Source organism: Anolis carolinensis, chromosome X (assembly GCF_035594765.1).
Source record: "Anolis carolinensis isolate JA03-04 chromosome X, rAnoCar3.1.pri, whole genome shotgun sequence".
Taxonomy (NCBI): Eukaryota; Metazoa; Chordata; class Lepidosauria; order Squamata; family Dactyloidae; genus Anolis; species Anolis carolinensis.
The window spans coordinates 3714556-3734304 of record NC_085847.1 but is presented as its reverse complement, the minus strand read 5'-3'; the positions used below and the strand labels follow the sequence as shown (position 1 = coordinate 3734304).

The window sequence follows — 19749 nt, the reverse complement described above, 5'->3', positions numbered from 1 at the left end:
TCTGACGTTACTTCAAGATTACAAAAGATAGCGGTTTGGGTTTTTGGCAGGGCTAAAAAAGTGTTTTTGGTTTCTTTTATCTCTCATTTCCTATATTTTCATTAAAAATATGGCCATTCTTTAACAGTAAGCTGGGGGGATTAGCCATGGACGTACCACATTTTTTGGTATTGATGTTTATGAAATACGTTTCTTGGGAAAGCCGTACAGATAACTCCTTTTCCAAAAAAAATAGAATAAAATTCACCATGCAGCTGCCTTCCTCTTCAAAGTGCAATTAATGGAAGAAGGCTCTTCCAGCTGTCTGTTCTGGGGATAATAAATGATGGCTGAAACATTCAGAGACCTTTCTTGAAGAGAGAGAATGGGGGACTTAAAAGCTTGTTTTGATTATGTTTCATGGGGAGGCCTCTCTTTTCTACAGAAAGAATCATCAAAGCTTTGAAGAACAGTTCAGGTTTTTCTCTTCAAATCTGCCCCCATTATTATTCCACCGCCCCTTGTCCCCGAACGGTAGGATCTGTTGAATCCCTTCCTCTTGACTTAAGCGAAAGAAGGGTGCACTGGAAATGCTCAGGCCTCAAAACACATTACTAAAACAAAGGGGAAAATATGCTTTACTCAAGATGCCATTCATCTATGGAACTTGCAGTAGTCAGTGGAGGGGACAAACATCTAGCTTACAGGACCTGCTTCTTTTTATGGCTGCCATCCCAAGATCTAAGCACAGGATCTCAAATGGGGAAAAGTGGCTTGGGGAGACTCATATGTACTTCAAAGTACGGTAATGACCCAAGTACTTCTGTAAGGTGGGTCAGGCTGGTGAGTTTCAGAGCTCACTGGAGACTAGAGCCTGCAATGCTGGGTCTCAACGTCTTGTCAACCATATCCAAGGTATTGTGAGTTTCCAAGGCCAGCAACATCTCACCAAGAGGTAATAGAAAACATTGCTTTCTCCCTTATAGACCAACCCAATCCTTATGTTATGTAGGTTGGAGGAAGTTGCCTTATGGAGACTAGGAGTCGGACCAATGGGTTCACATTACAGGAGAGGAGATGTCACCAGAACATTGGAAAAACTACCTGACCAGAAGAGCTGTTCAGCAATGGAGCTAACTGCCTCAGAGTGTAGTAGAAGCTCCTTCTTTGGAGGCTTTTAAACAGAAGCTGGGTGACCATCTGTCTAGGTGCTTTGATTGTGCAGTTCCTTCATGGCAGAAAAGGGTTGAACTGGATATTCTGTGATTCTATTGTACCATATGACACTGATGTTCATGTAGTCATGGTGAACATCGGCAGTATATTGTACATATGGCTCTTCCTCCTGTTGAAGAACTCACTGGGAGCTCAAAGGCTGAGGCATGTGGATGTGATGGGTGGAAATTCGGCCTCACGCTCTCCAGAAGTATCAATTTTTGGACTAAAGAGAAAAATGACTGGATCTGGGTCTATGACCACTTTATGTATCCAATGGTTTGGATGTGGATCTGCTGGATTGTAGGCTCCACTTTGAAGAAACTGAGGAAAAACTGCTCTTTCTGTTTACCGTTCCCAAGGACAATGGAGGCTGGTTGTGAATTCATGGATGTTTAGATCCAGGCAGTTGGGTCCAGGCAAGCTCCTAGGGCTGGAGTAGCGATGAAAGAAAATTTCATAGTCCTGATAAAAGCAGTGGTAAAATCAAGTGTGGTCAGCCACTTTGTGTTTCTGTGAGCCCTAGTTAGCACAGACAATGGTCAGGAATGCTGGGTGTTGCAATCCAACATCTGGAGGTCTGTGAAATTCCTCCCACCGCCTTATGATATGTTTGAAAGCAGTAAAGCAGTATGACAAGGAGCAAAGCACACAGCCTGTGGAAGAATGAGGCCACCATGGAAAAACCACCTTTATCCTTGTCATGCCAGCCAAATGGATTGCTTGATCTTCCTGGAGCTATAGCAAGTTTGGGCAATTGTTTTGATGTGCTCACAAGTTGTTTTGGACTCATGGTAACCCCGAGGGGACCCTATCACAGGGATTTCTTGGCAAGATTTACTCAGAAGAAGTTTCCGTCAAGAAAGAAGTAGCCATCATTTGTCCAAGGTTGCCCAGGGGTTTCCATGGCTGGGTGGAGATCCGAACCCTAGTCTTCAAGGTTCAAACCAGGCTGGCTTTCAACCTAGTTGTACACTGTTAAGACCTGGGATGAAGCCCAGGTGTTGATGGGCTTCATCCCAGCCAGAAGGACTCTTGCTTAGAGAGACTTCCCATATATTCAATCCAGGGAAAAGGTTATGCCCCTCCAGATGTTTTTTCAGCCCATTTCAAGGGACCAGGTATTGCCCGTACTTGTTCCTTTTCCTGGTCATTCCTGTCCTCTAGTGGTCAAAGGAAGGAAGGCGAAAGAAATGCAGCCAAACATCTGTGTTTACGGGGATTAGACGGAGAAGCGTTTCTCTCCTGTGGTTATAGCTCAGAACAATCCCTACTCATTCCGTGCCAATGAGAAAAGCACCTCCCTTGGCCTCTGTGCCCTTGTTTCTAAAGAACGTGACAACGCATGGTTATTGAAATGCCATTGGCTGATTGTGGAGAGTGGTGGCAGTTTTTCAGGGTAGGGACAACATTTTGGAGGAAGAGGTTTGGTCCAAAATATCATTTAATTGGTTTTTTTACTTTTCCAAAAGTTTTGTTTACCCTCTACACAGATGGTGCTCAGACATTATTTAACTTCATCCTTTGTTAACCTCAATCGCAATTCAGATTGCAGAATTATAGCAGTTTGACACCACTTTAACTACCACAGTTCCATCCTGTGGACTCCTGGGATTTATAGTTTGCTGTGGCACCTGAGCTTTCTGATAGAGAAGGGGAAATACCTTTCAAAACTACACATCCTATACGTAATATTTATCTTTTAAGCTCTCTGCCTACTGGTGCTTGAATTGCTAGCTCCATGTCCATGCTATCCACAACACGACTCAACTAGCCCTTTAGTTTGAAAGAGCTTCATTTCTCTTTGGAGCCGAAACCATTCCCTATTCTCACAAAGGCAAATATAAGAAAATCCTCAGGAAGAGGAAACATAATTGAAGGGTATGCGGGCTGGGAGCAGGAAGTGACTAATTCAAGGGCTATTTTGGGAAACTTGTGGCATGGAAACCTTGACCATGCTTTGCCAGTCCACACAGACTGGTCCTACAGATGTGTTTTAATATAGAATAATGGCCATAGGTACAGAGGGAGAAATGGGAAATGTGAAGAACCCTGGGACATCTCTTGGACTGTCTGAACGAATTAATATGCGATGTTAATGGTAAAAGAAATGATTTGTGCAAAACCAAACTGGCGGAAATGACTTGAACTTGATCACCGGTCACATCACTTGGGAGATTCTAGCAGCTGCAGTCCCAAAAGGTAACCATTCCCAATTATGGCATAGCAACGACTGGTGTTGGTAGATCATCGCCAGGTATGGTCACATTGCTGCCTACTCTACCTATTCTTTAGTGTTTTGGCCTCTATTCTCCCTTGTAGATGTGGTGCTACTTATTCACAAATGATGAAGACCGTTGGGATCCATCCTACCTGTGCCGAGGAAGTCACCAAGCTGCACATCACCAAACGCTCGGGTTTGGATCCAACGGTCACCGGCTGTTGAGGTTAAGCGCCATCCCTGGATAGACACCAAAAGAGCACGTGGCAGAAGCAGTCCTATGGAGAAAAGACAAAGGCTCCAGGTTTGTAATGTTTATTTCCTTTAGAGGCATTTCCATGTCCTGCTTGCAGGCCTTTGAGATCCATGAAGCATGTAGGGGACTATTTCAGAATTAAAGCTTGGAAAGCTTTCTTTGGACTAATGTATGTCTTCAAGTCACCTATTGACATGGCAATCCCATAGTTTTTTTTAGAGCAAGGAACACTCAGAGATGGTTTTGCCAGTTTCTTCCTCTGAGATATTGCTTACAGCGCCGGGTATATGTTGTTGTCTCCCATTTAAATTCTCACCACTGCTGATCCAGCTCAGGTAGGATCTGGTGCCTTAAAGTAACTGCATTTAGAGATTTTGGATTACAGGTTCTCAATTCTTTTTACTTCCCAGTTCAGCTGTATAATTTGCTATCACAATATGTGCTGATTTCTATCTTAAATTGGTTTAAAGGGGGATTAAATGATTTACAGAGGATAAATCACCCTCAATGGCCACTACATCATGTGGAATAATGTCCAGAGCGGGAGAAAGAACTCTATTATTACTATTATTATTATTATTATTATTATTATTATTATTATTATTATTATTATTATTTTATTATGACACAGCAAACAAGATAGATATGCTGGATTTCATATCACAAAATCACAAGTCGAACACTTCCCAAGTGTCTAGGACTGTGTGATGTATTTTCGGATGATGCGCGCAGATCCCAGCAGGGTGGCCTTTTGCAGTTGGCAGATCGTAATTTTGTCAATGTCTATTGTTTCCAAATGCCGGCTGAGATCTTTTGGCACGGCACCCAATGTGCCCATCACCACCGGGACCACCTGTACTGGTTTCTGCCTGAGTCTTTGAAGTTCAATCTTGAGGTCCTGATAGCGGCTGAGTTTTTCCTGTTGTTTTTCGTCAATGCGACTGTCACCTGGGATGGCGACATCAATGATCCAAACCTTTTTCTTTTCCACAACTGTGATGTCTGGTGTGTTATGTTCCAGAACTTTGTCAGTCTGGATTCAGAAGTCCCATAGTATCTTTGTGTGCTCATTTTACAATACTTTTGCAGGTTTGTGATCCCACCAGTTCTTTGCTGCTGGGAGGTGGTACTTGAGGCATAAGTTCCAATGAATCATTTGGGCCACATAGTTGTGCCTCTGTTTGTAGTCTGTCTGTGCAATTTTCTTACAGCAGCTGAGGATATGATCAATGGTTTCGTCGGTTTCCTTGCACAGTCTGCATTTTATTATTATTATTGTCTGTTGGAGATAAGTGGGAATGTTGCAATTGGCCGGCTTGATTAGTATTGAATGGCCTTGCAGCTTTCCAACAGACCTCCCAACCTCTGAGGATGCCTGCCATAAATGTGGGCAAAACGTCACGAAAGAATGCTTCTGGAACATGGCCATACAGCCTGGGAAACTTACAGCAACCGAAATTTTATTTTATTTTTTCACTTGTTATAGTGCCGTAATGACTTTTGTAAAAGTTTTTAAAAGTCACAGATGCTGATAAATATCCAATTCTTACTGCTAGGTCTCACAGAAATCTAAATTGAGCTCAGCAGCTCAAAGGCTTAAGCTCCTTGAGCCTGCTGCTTTAGAGAACAGACTTTTAAAAATTGGCATGGTTCTGAAATACAATAATTTCATTGATGATAAGAAAGAAAACACTGTGGTGGGTTGTTTTTTTTATGGGGCTGAGGAACATTAGACGAAAATCAAAATGCCATGCCTGTTTCTAAAGAAGCAGGATAAAGTAAACATCCTGATTGCATAGCACAAGATTCCACTTCGGAAGAAGCAAGCCACTCCTAAAATAAAGCAAGGAAATCAGGAAATGAAGTTCCGGGTCTTTTTGTAGTGTATCCTGGTTTCTTTGTGTGTGCTATGCTGTTGTACTATTTATTGGTATCCCGCAATGTCTCCAAATTGGGGCTCAAAGCAGCTTACAAGTTCAAAGAACCATACAGTGAAAAACATACCATTGACATTGAAGTAAACAATTCACAGTATTAAAATGCATCTTTTAAAACACAATGTCAAGTCAAAAGAATGAAACGATGACAGAGGGACACCCCACACCATATCATTTTGCCACAGTGCCAAATGTGGAAGCCTATGAACACATTGGACTATTTCTCTATAGTTTCCTAACCCTCCCTTCCTCCATCCAGTTGTGAGCTTCTTCTCATTATTATTTCTGCCTTGGCCAGAAGGTGGAGGTGCTGGCCAATATGAGGCAAGACAGATGCTTCTTTGCTTTTCTCTGGCAAAAAAAAAAAACCCCAGAATTGAATCCTGAAAAGTCAAAGCACCAAATAAACAGTGCATTTTCCAAAGGCGATCATTGCCAGCAGTTGGACAAGAATGACAGCTGAGCTAATGGTTTTCTACCTCTGAAGCAGAAAGGTTTCACAGACCAAGAGACTGGTGCCTCACCATCATCCCCCAAGTGCAAAATTGTATAATACAGTAGAGTCTCACTTATCCAACGTTCTGGATTATCCAACGCATTTTTGTAGTCAATGTTTTCAATATATCATGATATTTTGGTGCTAAATTCGTAAATACAGTAATTACTACATAGCACTACTGCGCATTGAACTACTTTTTCTGTCAAATTTGTTGTATAATATGTTTTGGTGCTTAATTTGTAAAATCATAACCTAATTGGATGTTTAATAGGCTTTTCCTTAATCTCTCCTTATTATCCAACATATTCGCTTATCCAACGTTCTGCCAGCCCGTTTATGTTGGGTAAGTGAGACTCTACTGTATCAATAACCCCCAAACAGGTGTGGGGCTCATGCTAAGGGAAACCCAAGAGTGAGCAACTTTGGATTTTATTTATTTTGCAAATTACGTTTCTCAACTGCCTTTCTTCCGCTAAGCTCAAGGCAGCCCACTTGGGTCTACTGTCCACCATTTTGTTATTGCAATAAGGGGGAAACCAAGCTAAGAGACACAGAGTAATAGGATCAAAGTTGCTCAAAGACTTCCCTGGCTCATTGGGACCTTGATACTGGACCTCCATTGTCCTGGTCCAATATTCTAACCCCTATACAGTACTGATACATGGACAAATCCCCCCCCCCTCCACACACACACACATCCTTGCTTCCCAACCTACCTTAATACCCAGCAGCTGCACTGAGCAACAGAGGTCTGTTCTTCTGGTGATCACCATGCAATAGAATGGTATTCCCAGCCCACTCCCACCAGTCACAATTAGCAGCAAGACCCTGTCTCAACTCTCAACACAGTTCACTAGTGGTAGCGGGCTGGGAATAATATCCTGCTGCTACTGGATTGCTGGCTGTGGCTGCAGGGTGTTATGGTAGCTTTAGAGAGACAATACAGTGAGCTCTTAGTAGTGATGATGATGATAATAATAATAATAATAATAATAATAATAATAATAATAATAATAATAATAACAACAACTTTATTTTTATACCCCGCCTCTATCTCCCCAAAGGGGACTCAGGGCGGCTTACATGGGGCCAAGCCCGAATAAAAACAATAGCAATATAAAACACAACAATAGACAAAAACATGCACAATTATAAAAATTTAAACATTAGCCAATAAAAACAAATGACAAGAACTACTAAAAACATGGATTAAAACGGAGAGGTTGTAAAAGTAGACTGGGTAAGGTGCACCATATAAATATTGTAAATATGAGGTGACTGATAAAGTGCTGCAAATTCTTGGAAGTGCAAATTGGGATGGGAATAGACCCTGTGTCCACTGGGATATGGTTCCAAGACCCTCAGATTTACCAAACTCTATGGGAGCTTGTGCCCTGTTAAATACAATGCTGTCCCTTATATAAAACTAACATATATACCTGGCGTTGCCCACGTGTCAGAGGGGCTACTGCCCTTCTGCTTTCATGCCTTCTTTCTCTTTTTTCCTTCACTCCCCTCATACCATACATCCAAAGGGCCACTTCACCTAGCCACAGCCTTTGTGGTATAAGCAGACAGACAAATGGACAGACATACTTGACACACACATACATATATACATATATTGATGGCAAAATTAAGGTTTACTTATTGTTTGTTTGGGGTTTCTAAAAATCTGTCTTCAAGCCACGGATGCAGAATTGTGAGTATGGAGGGCCAACCATATATAATTATGCATTTGTTACTTTGCCGGTGATCTCAGCCTGCGTATTTTGGAGGCTCAAATCAAACAAGGAAATCGTAAAATACTATACTGAAAATGGTTTTAATAAAAAAAAATATTTAGGGCAGCCTAAAGCAGAGTTAGTTAATATGTTCATTTATTGATTAATTGATTTATTGGCTGGCCTGGTCCTATTTCTGCACTGTGGCAGTGTCTTAACTGGCCGCAGGAGGGAAAAGGCCTTTTGTCTTGTCTTTCAGCAGCTTGGGAGGAGGTGACCTATGGCTTTGTTTAGCATAGAGTCCATCTTGCCCCCACCTTGCCATTGAATTCCCCCGTTGTTTGTGTTGCAACTCAAAAAGGTCTCAATGTGGTGGAAATACATTGACTACTCCCGCTACATCATATCCAGAGACCACCAAGTAAATATAGTAGGACAGCATATACAATTACAGTATGTGGAAGGCATGAAGCTGATCCACATCAGTGCTATTATAGACGCCTCTTTTAACTGATCAGTTGATTTTTCAAGTGTGAACTCCTGTTGTTTGCATTTCGTCAGATGGTCCCCCATACAGCATTTTGGAATCGGACCCTGCATCTGGAAATTCCAAGTTGTCACTGGCTGATGAGACCCTTTTTTTGTTTTCACACACGTCAATCCAGATTAGCTCTGACGGTCCAGAACCAATGACGAAGTAGTCGGAGAAATGGGAACGAAGAGGGATTTGTCTTCTTGCCTGATGGATTCTGCCTCGCGCTCTCCAGGGATGGCTGCCTTGTAACAATATCGCCTGGGCTGATGTTGACTCGAAAGGCCTGATGGATGGTTTGGATTATTTCCTGTGTGCACAAAAGCTGAAAAATGCGTACCTTGGATGCCAGCGAATGACGGCTTGTGTACGAAACCACATGTTGGAGTAGACAAGTCTGATGTTTTGCTGGGTCCTTTTTCAGAAGAAGTGGCCTCGTTGTATTTCTTGAAAAATAAAGTGCACATCCATAGTGTCCAAGGTTCATTCATCAAAGCTTTTTTTTAAAAAAAACGTATTAACAGTATTGTATAATTCTCTGATCCACTGGAGTCGACAGGAGTTGTTTCTGTCCTTGTAGGTTGTTTCTCCATGGATTCTTCTCCATGAGTTGCCATTGGCCCTTGTTCTTGGCTCAATGAGGCGATCACATCCCATTTTACAGGACTGGAGATACTACCATTGCTATGTTTCTCTTTCTTTGTATTGGGTTGGCCTACCTTTCTTTTTGAAGATGGCTTCAAACAATGGGCTGTCCCCAAAAAGCAGAAAATACACAATTTGATAGTTTTCAAATCTAGAGAATTCCTGTTAATTTCAAAAGCATGGCCCCAATCATTTGGAGCTTCAAACTCCAGGGATAAATTCCAACTGAAAGCCCTTTGGAAGCGCCTCTACCATTGCATACCTGACTTAGGGCTAAAGCCACACTTAAGTGCTTTGAGGAGTATGGATGGATTGAGATTCATGCTCGGCTGAACATACAGCTTTGTTTAAAAAAAAATGTAAGAGAGACGATGGAAGGCGGGCAACCAAATCCAGCCACCTTGGCTTAATTGAGCCCATTGCTGTGCTTGAAATGTGATGCTTTCTCTCCAGAGCTTATTTGGCAGTTATCCGGGTTATTTGTACAGAAACACTTTCCCAGCTTTGATCTTTCTTTCAAAACCCTGCACCACAAGGTTGGTACTTCATGTCACACATAGATGTGCCAGGTGTCAAAACCTGGCCTGGTTTCTCCCTAAGCAAGGTAGGTAAGAACGAAGGCCACACAGGGAGGTTTTTACCACCAGGGTTAGGAGCCCAAAACCCACACAAAAGTGAATCAAAATATCACAATTTTTTTTCATCAGAGAGCAACTCTCTAGGAATCTGTGGGTCCACCAGCACAACTCTATGGTGGAAGTGGACCATAGAGTGGCACTGGAAGACCTAACCATTTCTAGAGAGAATTTCGTAATTAAATCTACAAATAATCAAATGTGAAAATGTCAAACCCACAAATGTGGTGGGCTAACTGTATGTATGTATATATCCTTGAATCCTATTCCCAACAACAAGGTCTTTAAACCTCAAAAACAGAAGTGATGCACCATCAAACTGCTCACAATTTCTTTTCTTTGGCACAACTTTCCATGCCAAACCCCAGATTAAAAAGACCCCATGCCATCTTTCCTTGGAATACAAAATTGAATTTGACTCCCCTTTGGATCTAAGAGACCATAACTCTGTAGAGTAGAGCTTTCCAAACATTTCATGTTGGTGAAACACAGGCATCATTTCGCAACACAGTAATTCAGTTTTACTGGCAAACCGGATGGGTGCCCTGTGCCCCTAACTCCAGCAAATGTTGAGGGATGGCTAGATGGTATTTGAGCTATGATATGTTTATATTAGTCTAAATGAGGAAGGGTATTCTCTATCATTTTGCTCCTCCGGGCTCGGAGATAACACTCTGCATATATTAGAAATTTAATCCAATCAATAGGGTGCGGGCCATGTTCCTTCCAAGACAGCAATTTGAAAAAGTGAGGGGAAAAGCATCACTCCAGAGACAACAACCAGGTAAGATGTTGATGTAATTACTCGAACAAGCATAAAAACCTTGAGTCGTTCTGTCCGCCAAATGTCAGGGAACTAATTATGTTCCATTGTGGCACTCTGGGTGGATATTGTCAGCTATTCTTTGCACTAATCCTCGAACATAGAGGCTTGATGGGCCGCCTGAGATATCCCCTTCAGCGCCTCCCTTGCAACCCGTGTCAGTCAAGCTTGCCAAAGGAAAGCCCGCACGCTACAAAGGCCCTGCCAGCGTTGTGGTATTAGGCATCCGACTGAACAGCTTTTAATCTCGTGTACACCTTAAGAAAACATCGGTTTGGCCTACCGGGGCTCAGGAGACATGGATGGGACCCTGCATGTTGGGGGAACAAAGGCGCGTGAGCTCACCGCTGTGATGGGACTGACATGAAACCCTTAAGACATGTCAACGTGACGGGAGAAGAGAGCTCTTTGCCGCATTAAAGAAGAGGCAACTAAGGCACACACCCATGGAAAGAAACATGATGAGCTGACATGAATGCAGATGGGTAGTCCCTCTCTCCTGCAACCTGGAAAAGTTACTTGGATGGGGCAGGCTACATCCCATTGTTAGTCCCGACTGACTAAGTCCCATAGAATGAATGGGAACTTGGTAAATCAATACTTGTGTCAATATCATTGATTCAGTAGGGGGATTTGAGAGGACAAACCATGGGATTTGGGTGTTGGATAACCATTCCCAGAATATGGTGACAACATGATCCATGGCCATGCAGGCTGGGAGATTCTGGGAACTGTAGGCCAGAAAGGTAACATTATAAACTCTGCTTTCGCTTGATATCAAGTTTTACCGGGGTGATAATTGACTTTCTTCTTCAGCAAGTGGCTGTCAAGCTGTATTGGGCTTCTTTGGTTTTGCAGAAGGACCTTGGAGGTTCTTAAGAGCAGTAAATCTCCACTAGGCTGCTTCTTCTTGGGCAATGGAATCATAAAGTTAGAAATACCTTGAAGCTGTGGGATGCTATAAATTTATGCTGGGAGTATTTGTGTGTTATTCAGTCAGACAGTTGGAAGGACCTGGTGGTTCTTGAGTCTGTAAATCTACACTGGAGATCTTTTGGTGTCACAACAGAATCATAAACTTGGAAGGACCTCAAAAGATCTTGGAGGCTGTAAATCTAAACCAGATGACTGTATTTCACTGAACAATGCACTCAGGAGATAGTGTTTTTGTGGATTATACAGTCATAACACTGGAAGACACCTTTGAGAGTTTGGGATGATGTAAATCTGAATTGGGTTTTTCCTGCTCTCTGGTTCAGTTGGAAGAACCTTGAAGATCCTTTGGTCCAGCCTTTGTTGGATGCAAGGTCTGAAGGATGATACCAAAAGCTAGTTCTCCAAACTCAGTCAACGGACCTGGAGTATGGGAAGTTCCTTGTTGAAAACGTAAGATAAAATGTGCAAACCTTGTCCAGTTCATACACACCTCTGCTGCTGGGATCTCAGATACCATTGTCCGTGGGTGTCATCAACCCTCCAGGAATGGGATTTTCTCAAGATATGATGCTGCAGCGAGGAATGCAATGACACCTCTATCCTGCATTTAAAAAGTCAACAGGATTGGTAATTGAATCATCAAGACTGGCAAAGAGGGCCATTTCCTCCATCTCAAAATTAATTATTGGAGAGATAAGAGGGTCCTAGGGGAAGGCAATGTGGCCTCCTAACTCTTGACATTTGTTTTGAACAAAGACATCACCACCCCAAGTTTAAGAACTTTGAGTTTGGCCTCCATCAGGAAAGCATTTGAAGAATTAGCCTGAATTAAAATGCTTTGCCAGTGCTCCCCCTTGCTTTCCCATTCTCCCCCCTTTCCCGCTGTCAATCACAGCCTTGGCGGTTTTGTTTTGTTTTTTAAAAAATTTTGGAGAGTGCCACGAAAATCCCGCAGGCACTGCCAGTCTCGCTTCCGATAGGCAAGATGCAGCACATCACTGGTCCCAGTGTGGAAAATTCAACGTCTTTCCCAAGAGGCTGCTGGGACATCAGCTCAAGGATAGAGGCAGGCTTCCAGAACTTGATTGCATCAGTCAGAATGTTAAGAACATGATGAGGAAGGAAGGGGGGAAAAATAAAGATCTTCCCTCAGGGAGCAGGGAAAACGGAGAGACTGGGTCTTGTTCCAACAGGGTGCTGTGCTTTGTTCATGGGACAGATACAGGGAGACGCCGGCTTGCCAGAACGAGCATCCTTGAGGGAATCCGTTCCAGGTAGAGGATTCTCTGCAAGTTTCTGGCATCTGAGCCCAGGTAACCCAATGCATCTACATTTCGATTGCCCATTCCAACTGGCAAAAGTCATCATTTCAAGAGAGATCAGGCAAGGAGACTTCTTGGGTGCTGCTTTTCCCCTTCGAAGCTGAGGAACATCAGATGCTACCTTATCAACCTTATCCATGTATGTAACGCACTTCCATCAAGTCTGACTGGCAACAACTGTCCAGGGTTCCGGATGGAATTTTTCCCTAAACCTGACATGAGCTGGTGATCTTTCATCCAAGTCAGTCCTAACCAGGCCTGATGCTGCTTAGCTTCCTCATCCAACGAGAGCATGTTTGTTGAGGGTATTACGATGGGGTGGTTGCCATGCAGAGGGAAATAGGCAATTTGCACAGCAGCACCACGTCTTCAGCTTCACCTCTGCAATCTCAAACTGATGTTCTAAAAATATACAACCCCTTCTGTAGATTGACTTTTGTTTAATTGCAATGGCATTCTGGCCAAAGAACCCTAATAGAAGAGTAAGGAGAGATTTTGAGGTTGCCCATTGACAGTTTGCGGCAGTTGAGAAGCTCAACGAACAGCAAGCATACATCATCCACTCTTGCACACTACGATGTAATGTTTTGTATTTCTGTTTAAATAAATCGAAATAAAACATACAAGTCAGATTCAAGTGGCATCCAAATGGCTCCTCCCTAATAATCCTGTGTCCAGTTCTGGGCATCAAAGCCCAAGAAGATGGACAAGATGGAAGGTGTCAGAGAAGGGCAACCAAAATGATGAAGGGTTTGGAAGCCAAGCCCTATGAAGAGCAGCTTAAGGAACTAGATCTATTTGGCTTGGAAAAGAGAAAGCTGAAGGGGGACATGACAGCCATGTTTCAATATCGGAAGATGTCATATCGAGGAGGGATCCATCTTATTTTCTGCTTCCCTGGAGAACACAATGGATGCAAATGGCAGGAAAAGAGACTCCATCTAAACATCAGGAAGAAAATCCTGACAGCAAAACTGTTCTGCAGTGGAATGTGCTGCTGCCTGGGAGTCTGGTGGAGTCTCCATCTCTGAAGCAGAGGCTGGATGGCCATCTGTCAGAAGGGCTTGGGTAGTGGCAAAATGGGGTTGGACTAGATGGCCCTCAGGGTCTCTTAGAACTCTATGATTCTACGTGTTTCTTCTAGCAGATACCTCTGTCATCTTCTATAAGCAGCCATCCCTTCTTCCTCCTCCCTTGGCTTTGCCAGCAGGCATTATTAAATCAGTCAAACCCTAGCCTTGAAAAAAAATCCTTTCGAATGCTACCATGTACTGTTTTAGTTATAAGCGGAGAAAAGGAAATGTTTTCTTCCCCACTTAACCTCTATACTAAGGCGAGCTGCGTAACCACAGCTGAAAATGTTAGGAAACTGAAGCCTTTTCCTTAGAGAAATGCGTTATAATCCTACCATTGGCAAGAGACACTTTCTAAATAATCCGGAAGACATTGCTCTTCGATGCGGCGGTTTGGCACTCTCGCCCATTTTCCCCTTTTCTGTCCCTGTAGCATTTTCAGGACCCAGATTAATGATGCTAGTAATGCAAGAATGTGGGATTACTGAGCATATAGCAGGAAACAATTTAAAGCACAAATGAGGCTTCAGAATCCAGAAAAATGGCCCTTCTAGGCCACCAAAGGCTATTGCTCATTTTTACGGCACCTAATTTACACCCTTTTTGGTTTTCCACATCTCGCTTTAGCCCGTTGTGCTCATTCATTTTACATTCATGATGGAGAGAAAAGGCCATTATTTCCTTTCTTCTCTGAGCAGTCATTACTCCTGCTGTTTCCCCACTGTTCGGACTTGTAATCTTTTTGCAGACCTGCTGACATTCGCTAGAAGGAATCAAAATAAGCCACGCTTTGGCCTTTTGCAAGCGCAGGCTTTTTGGAGGGTCATTCTGGTGTCAGATGGGATTGTTCTGCCTCCTCCCAACTCTTGCTAAGTTTGTTTCCATTTATTTTGGAGAATTGTTGAAGTGGGGAAAGGGCTCAGGAAAACTACCAGAATAGGTTGACTATCCCATAACTGAAATTCCAAAAACCAGAATACTCCAAAATTGTCAACATCGGTACCTGAGATAGTGACACCATTCTGCTAATTTTTTCATGCACAACATTATTAAAATTACCTTCAGGCTATGTGTACAATGTATATATGAGAAGTAAATTAATTTCATGTTTAGACTTGGTTCCCATCTCCAAAGTATTTCCTTAGGTACACACAGAGGTATCAAAATATACACTTAAGAATGAGATATACCTATCCTACTCTTACACCAGTTGGCATGACACATTAAGCACCAACAAGAGTTGCTCAAAGTATGACATTCAAATAAAAGAGGTCAGAACTGGCAAATGAGGAAAAATATACATGCAGACACCTTTCAAGGCTGTGGTTTCACCTTGAGGTTTCTCTCAAAGACCAAAGAAGAGGGGTCATGTTCTGAGATCGGCGCACCCTCTGTCCACTCAAAATATATCTGATGAAAATGTAACTTGGAGTGGCTAATGATCTTGCTTTATTCCAGGACTTGGGTAACGCATGGCCCTCAAAAGATGACTGAACACCTTCATCCTTCCTCATTGGCTTTCCTGAATGAGACAGATGGAGGTTGCGGTGCCATGACATCTGCAGAACCGACCCCTCTTATCCAGAAAAGGCCTGAACTTAGGCTAGGACCTCAGTGCTCCTGGCAACACAGGAACATGTGATGTTGACTCAAGACCCTAGGGAAATGCCACACCAAACACAACATAATCTGAGTGAATATAGGTGGCAAGAGGGAAGAGGTGTTTCCTTTGACATAAGACAAAGTTGATGCCACAGACTGCTCAAAGCAGATGTGTTCTCTTTGTGGTCCATCCCATGCTTACTTGCTCTGCCTTGACCTCATGTCTCCTCACTTACCACCTCAACCATTGGTTCTGTGCCCAAGGAAATACATCCACATCCCCCATCAATCTGCCCAACCCCCAAGAAACGATTTATTATTCATTTCAAAGGGTCCTTTCTCACATAGCCTAGAAGGGAAAAAACAATGTCCATCCTGTCTTCTCATCCATGGCTTCCACCTCCAGCATCCCCAGAGCACATGGCATCTCCCTTTTGTCACCAACAAAATATTGCCCCTTAGCCTGTGAAAAATTTGACAGTATCTCACGCTGCCTTGAAATCCATGCCCGCCTTATACATTTTGTTGGGTTAAGACACATTGCTTTGGACAAGCAACACATGGTCCAAAATGTGTTGAGCATGTTAGGGTCTTCCTCCTCATCATCATCATCTTCATTTATATCCCATTTTTTATCTCTAAAAAGGAGACTCAAAGCGGCTTATAGCAAAACCAACAGAATACAATTAAAACCTAAAAATATACCAACATTAAAATGGAATCACACAGGAACAGTATTAAAAGGAAACAATTAAAAACCTCAAAACCAATTCATAGCTAAAACCACAGCATCCCCTAACTTGATATTAAAAACCTAAGCCTCCCCACAACAATAAATCTTTCCAAGGGCACATTTAAAACAAAGCAAAACACAAAGTTGAGTTCTTTGATGATTTCCAACCAAGTAAGCACGACCAAAGGAAGCGGGAGAGATAAGAACCAGTGGGTGGAAACTGCATGGAAGGCAATTTTAGCTAAATGAGGGGAAAGGTCTTGATGGGAAGAGCTGGTACTCAAGAGGTGCCTCCAGGTCAGGCTTTCTCAAAAGGTTGTGGGATATCCTTCACAGGAGGCATTCAAGCAAAGGCTCCACAGCCATCTCTCAAGGGTGGGCAAGCTGTAACCCTTCAGAAGTTGAGCTTCTATATCAGAAATGGGCATCATGTAGCCCCTCCAGATAATGTTGGTCCACAGTCCCCATCATCCCAAGCCAACCATGTAGTTAATAGCAAGGAATGCTGGCAGTGGCAGTCCAACACCACCTGATGCCCATCCCTGTAGTATACACATAAATCTACTCATTGCAAGCTTTGCTTGCTAGAACCGATGGGACTTGAAGTTCCATTACATCTCCTTACAGGTTTTCCACACATATTGTAGATCCTTCACAAAGCAAGATGTTGAATAACCAAATGATCTCTAAAGTTTCCTTCCAGCTCTATCAAGGGATGGCCATTGAGTGGCTCCTCTGGACCAGGAGGATCAAGAGTGTAGTGAAGTCTACTTCTCTGGAGGTTCTTCAACAAACGTCAGATGGACATCTGCCAGACGTGCTTTGTGGGTTCCTACTTGGCAGGGCTGGATTTGATGGCTTTGGGGCGTCTTCCATCTCAGTAATTCTATGATTCTATGAAATATCATGGAGGGATCAGATGTTGGCATCTTTCTCCCACCACTTCTTCAGTCTTTTTCCTTATTGCTCCCCTCCATCCATACAGGAGGGAAAGGCAGACTAGTAGAGCAGTCCTTTTGGATGGCCATGCTAGCAACGGGTTTGTAGTAGTCTACCAAACAAGGCACTTTTCCAAACTAGAACCCAGTAAAAGTTTAATTGTGGGGCTACAAGTCTCCATTCCTTCCAGAGGGAATCCTTCCAAACTGTACTATTTCTCTGGCCTCAGGCAGAAGGTTTTCAGTATCATCAAAGGGCAGCAAATTGTTAGCTATTTGCTTTATTATTGCTATATTTGCACAGCCAAGAATGGGGAGAGGTGTTCATGGGATATTCCACCTCGGATGCCAGAATAACTTGGCTGGCTCCGAGTAGGCACCTTGATACTACAGCTTTAAAACATTTGCTTCCTTGGTGTTTGGAAATGGTTTTCCTAGAAACTCTAGAACAGGAACAAGGGGATAGCTCCTTCTGGTATGATAGGAAGGCCATAGCTCAGTGGCAGAGTGCCCATTTCTCTTGGGAAAGGTCCCAAATTAAGTTTCAGTTATCTCCAAGGTGAGGATCAGGTAGCAAGTGAAGGGAGTGACATCTCTTTACCTTGAAGGGTGACTGCCAATGTAGACAATAAGGGAAAAATGGACAGATAGTATAACCACACTAAAAATAATTGTGCTTTTGGATTATTGCAATTGTAATTGGCTCCAAAACCCGTGTAGATCTTTGGCCAAAATGCTGGGCAAAAAGGCAATGCTTTTTAAAGTGATTTAAGGGCCGAAGAACCAAGTGGGATGTGAATCATCATGAATGTCATATGGCAGGATAGTGGTCCCTATGAGGTGAGTACAATTGTTTTGGTTCACATAGACAGGACCCAGTCTTCTATAAATTCCTGATGCTCCACATGGAATTACTAGACAATTTCTCATTGTATGCCAGTGTTGTACTCCCAAATGCAAATGTTTCCATACACTGTCTGATTCATCCCTTCCAAATGATAACAAGGCTAAGCTGAACACGTTTTATGGCCCGGTGTTGCGTCATCCATATGTCAGATCAACCCTGTGACAAAAGTGCCCATTGTAGTTCCTCGATGAGGAAGTATAGGTTGCTTTGCCAGTTTTGGGGCACCCATATTGTCAACTCCAACATCAGTGGCTGGTGTTTTGACCCACTCATGTTGCAAATCTCTCCCCTCAGCTTTGCTTCCAGAGATCTTAATATGAGAAAGAGGACTCTGCTGGCTGTAATCCAGAGCCCCCTGAGGCTGGTGTGTTATGGCTCTGCCACAAAAAGCATTGCCAGATCTGTATAAGGAAGAGCGGAAGGAAGCCAACCTTTCTGCCTACACACTGTGGCAAGGAGGAGTTGGCACCAATGCCGCTTACATCCCAATACCTGCCTGCGCTGCACAGCATCAAGCCAGGCTTCACGTAGGTGTGACTTTCCCCTCCGTAAGTGCCAAGATATATAATTGGAGTCACTGGGAATAACAAGGCAGTGGAAAACAGTTTCCCATCATATCTCCAGGTAGCCAGGGTTGGGGCTACAAGGAGAGAATGGGTGCCAAGGCGTGCAAACCTGCTCATCCGCCTACATGGAATGCTGTGAGATGAGGTGGAGGGGTGGGGCTGCGTAGCACAGTAGCATGGCACACCTGTGTTTTGCATACAGACAGTCCCAGGTTCAACCCCAGGTTCCATCCTTGGCAGCAGAGGGGAAAGATCTCTGCAATCACGCCTCTGGATGGCCCCAGATCCCTCATCCTTGCTCTGTAAGATCATCTGTTGATCAGTGTTGGTGCGACAGATCCATCAGTTAGCTGCGCCTCAGTTTCACTGATCAGAAGGAGCTCAGGTTTGCCAGACATGTTAAAAAAGGGAGATAGACTACATCTGGAGCAAGAAGAAGAACAAGGAACTGGTAGGACTACTGCCTGGAGAAGATAATGAAATGCCAACAGGGAGCGGGACCTCATTGTCTCTTTTGTCTCAATATCTTTTTTGTCTCAGTCTTCTGAGAAATGGTGTGTTCATATTGATGCAAATATATTTCCACCACCACCCCGTCCGCACACACACACATTCACTGGAGTTAGGGGCACGGGATCACCCTCAAAAATGGGAAAACGGCAAATAAATAACTACTATTTTTAACCCAAGATAACACCTCTCTATTCTGCTTTGGACAGACCTCACCTGGAATAACTCTGTGTTTCTCTCTCAGTTGAAAAGGAAACCTATGAAGAAATCCTGACAAAGGCACAAAAGAACGATGCCACACAGTCTCCTTACCTGGACAAAAAGAACATGGCTGGATAAAGATGGTCAAAAGAACATCCTCATGTCTTCTTCAAGGGTTTTGGTTCCTACCAAGCTTCCAGTTCAGATGCTTACTGTTCTGCACACAAGCTGGAAGAAGAGGAAAAAGCTTTGCTTATTATAATTGCTTTTTAGGAATTGCAATGTGCAAAATTCCCCATTTGCTTGGCCAGTGCTCATGTTTGGCTGGGGGATTCTGGGAGGTACACTCCAAGGAAAGATAGTTTTCCTGAACCCTGCCTTTTAGGAGATGTTTCCCTCTCTTTTTAACCCAGCCATGCCCTTTCCTTGTTTCTCAGAGGCTCACCCATGAGGTCTCTCCAGGCTCTGAGCTTGTGCCCCCCTCTCCTCAAACCG

General features: G+C 43.3%; 1 protein-coding gene across 3 annotated transcripts in view; it reads left to right on the top strand.

The window, feature by feature from the left end:
* txnrd2 (thioredoxin reductase 2) overlaps positions 1 to 19427 on the top strand; it is a 63874-nt gene extending 44447 nt beyond the window's left edge. The window contains exons 17-18 of one of the 3 annotated variants that reach the window (XM_062958534.1): positions 3517 to 3719; positions 19298 to 19427. In XM_062958534.1, the coding sequence (XP_062814604.1) occupies positions 3517 to 3640 (124 nt within the window). In that variant the 3' untranslated portion in view covers positions 3641 to 3719; positions 19298 to 19427. Of the gene's footprint in view, positions 1 to 3516; positions 3720 to 8392; positions 8839 to 19297 lie in introns of those variants that run through there. The other 2 variants (XM_062958532.1, XM_062958533.1) reach the window with 2 other exon arrangements.
* The last annotated feature ends 322 nt before the right edge of the window (positions 19428 to 19749 follow it).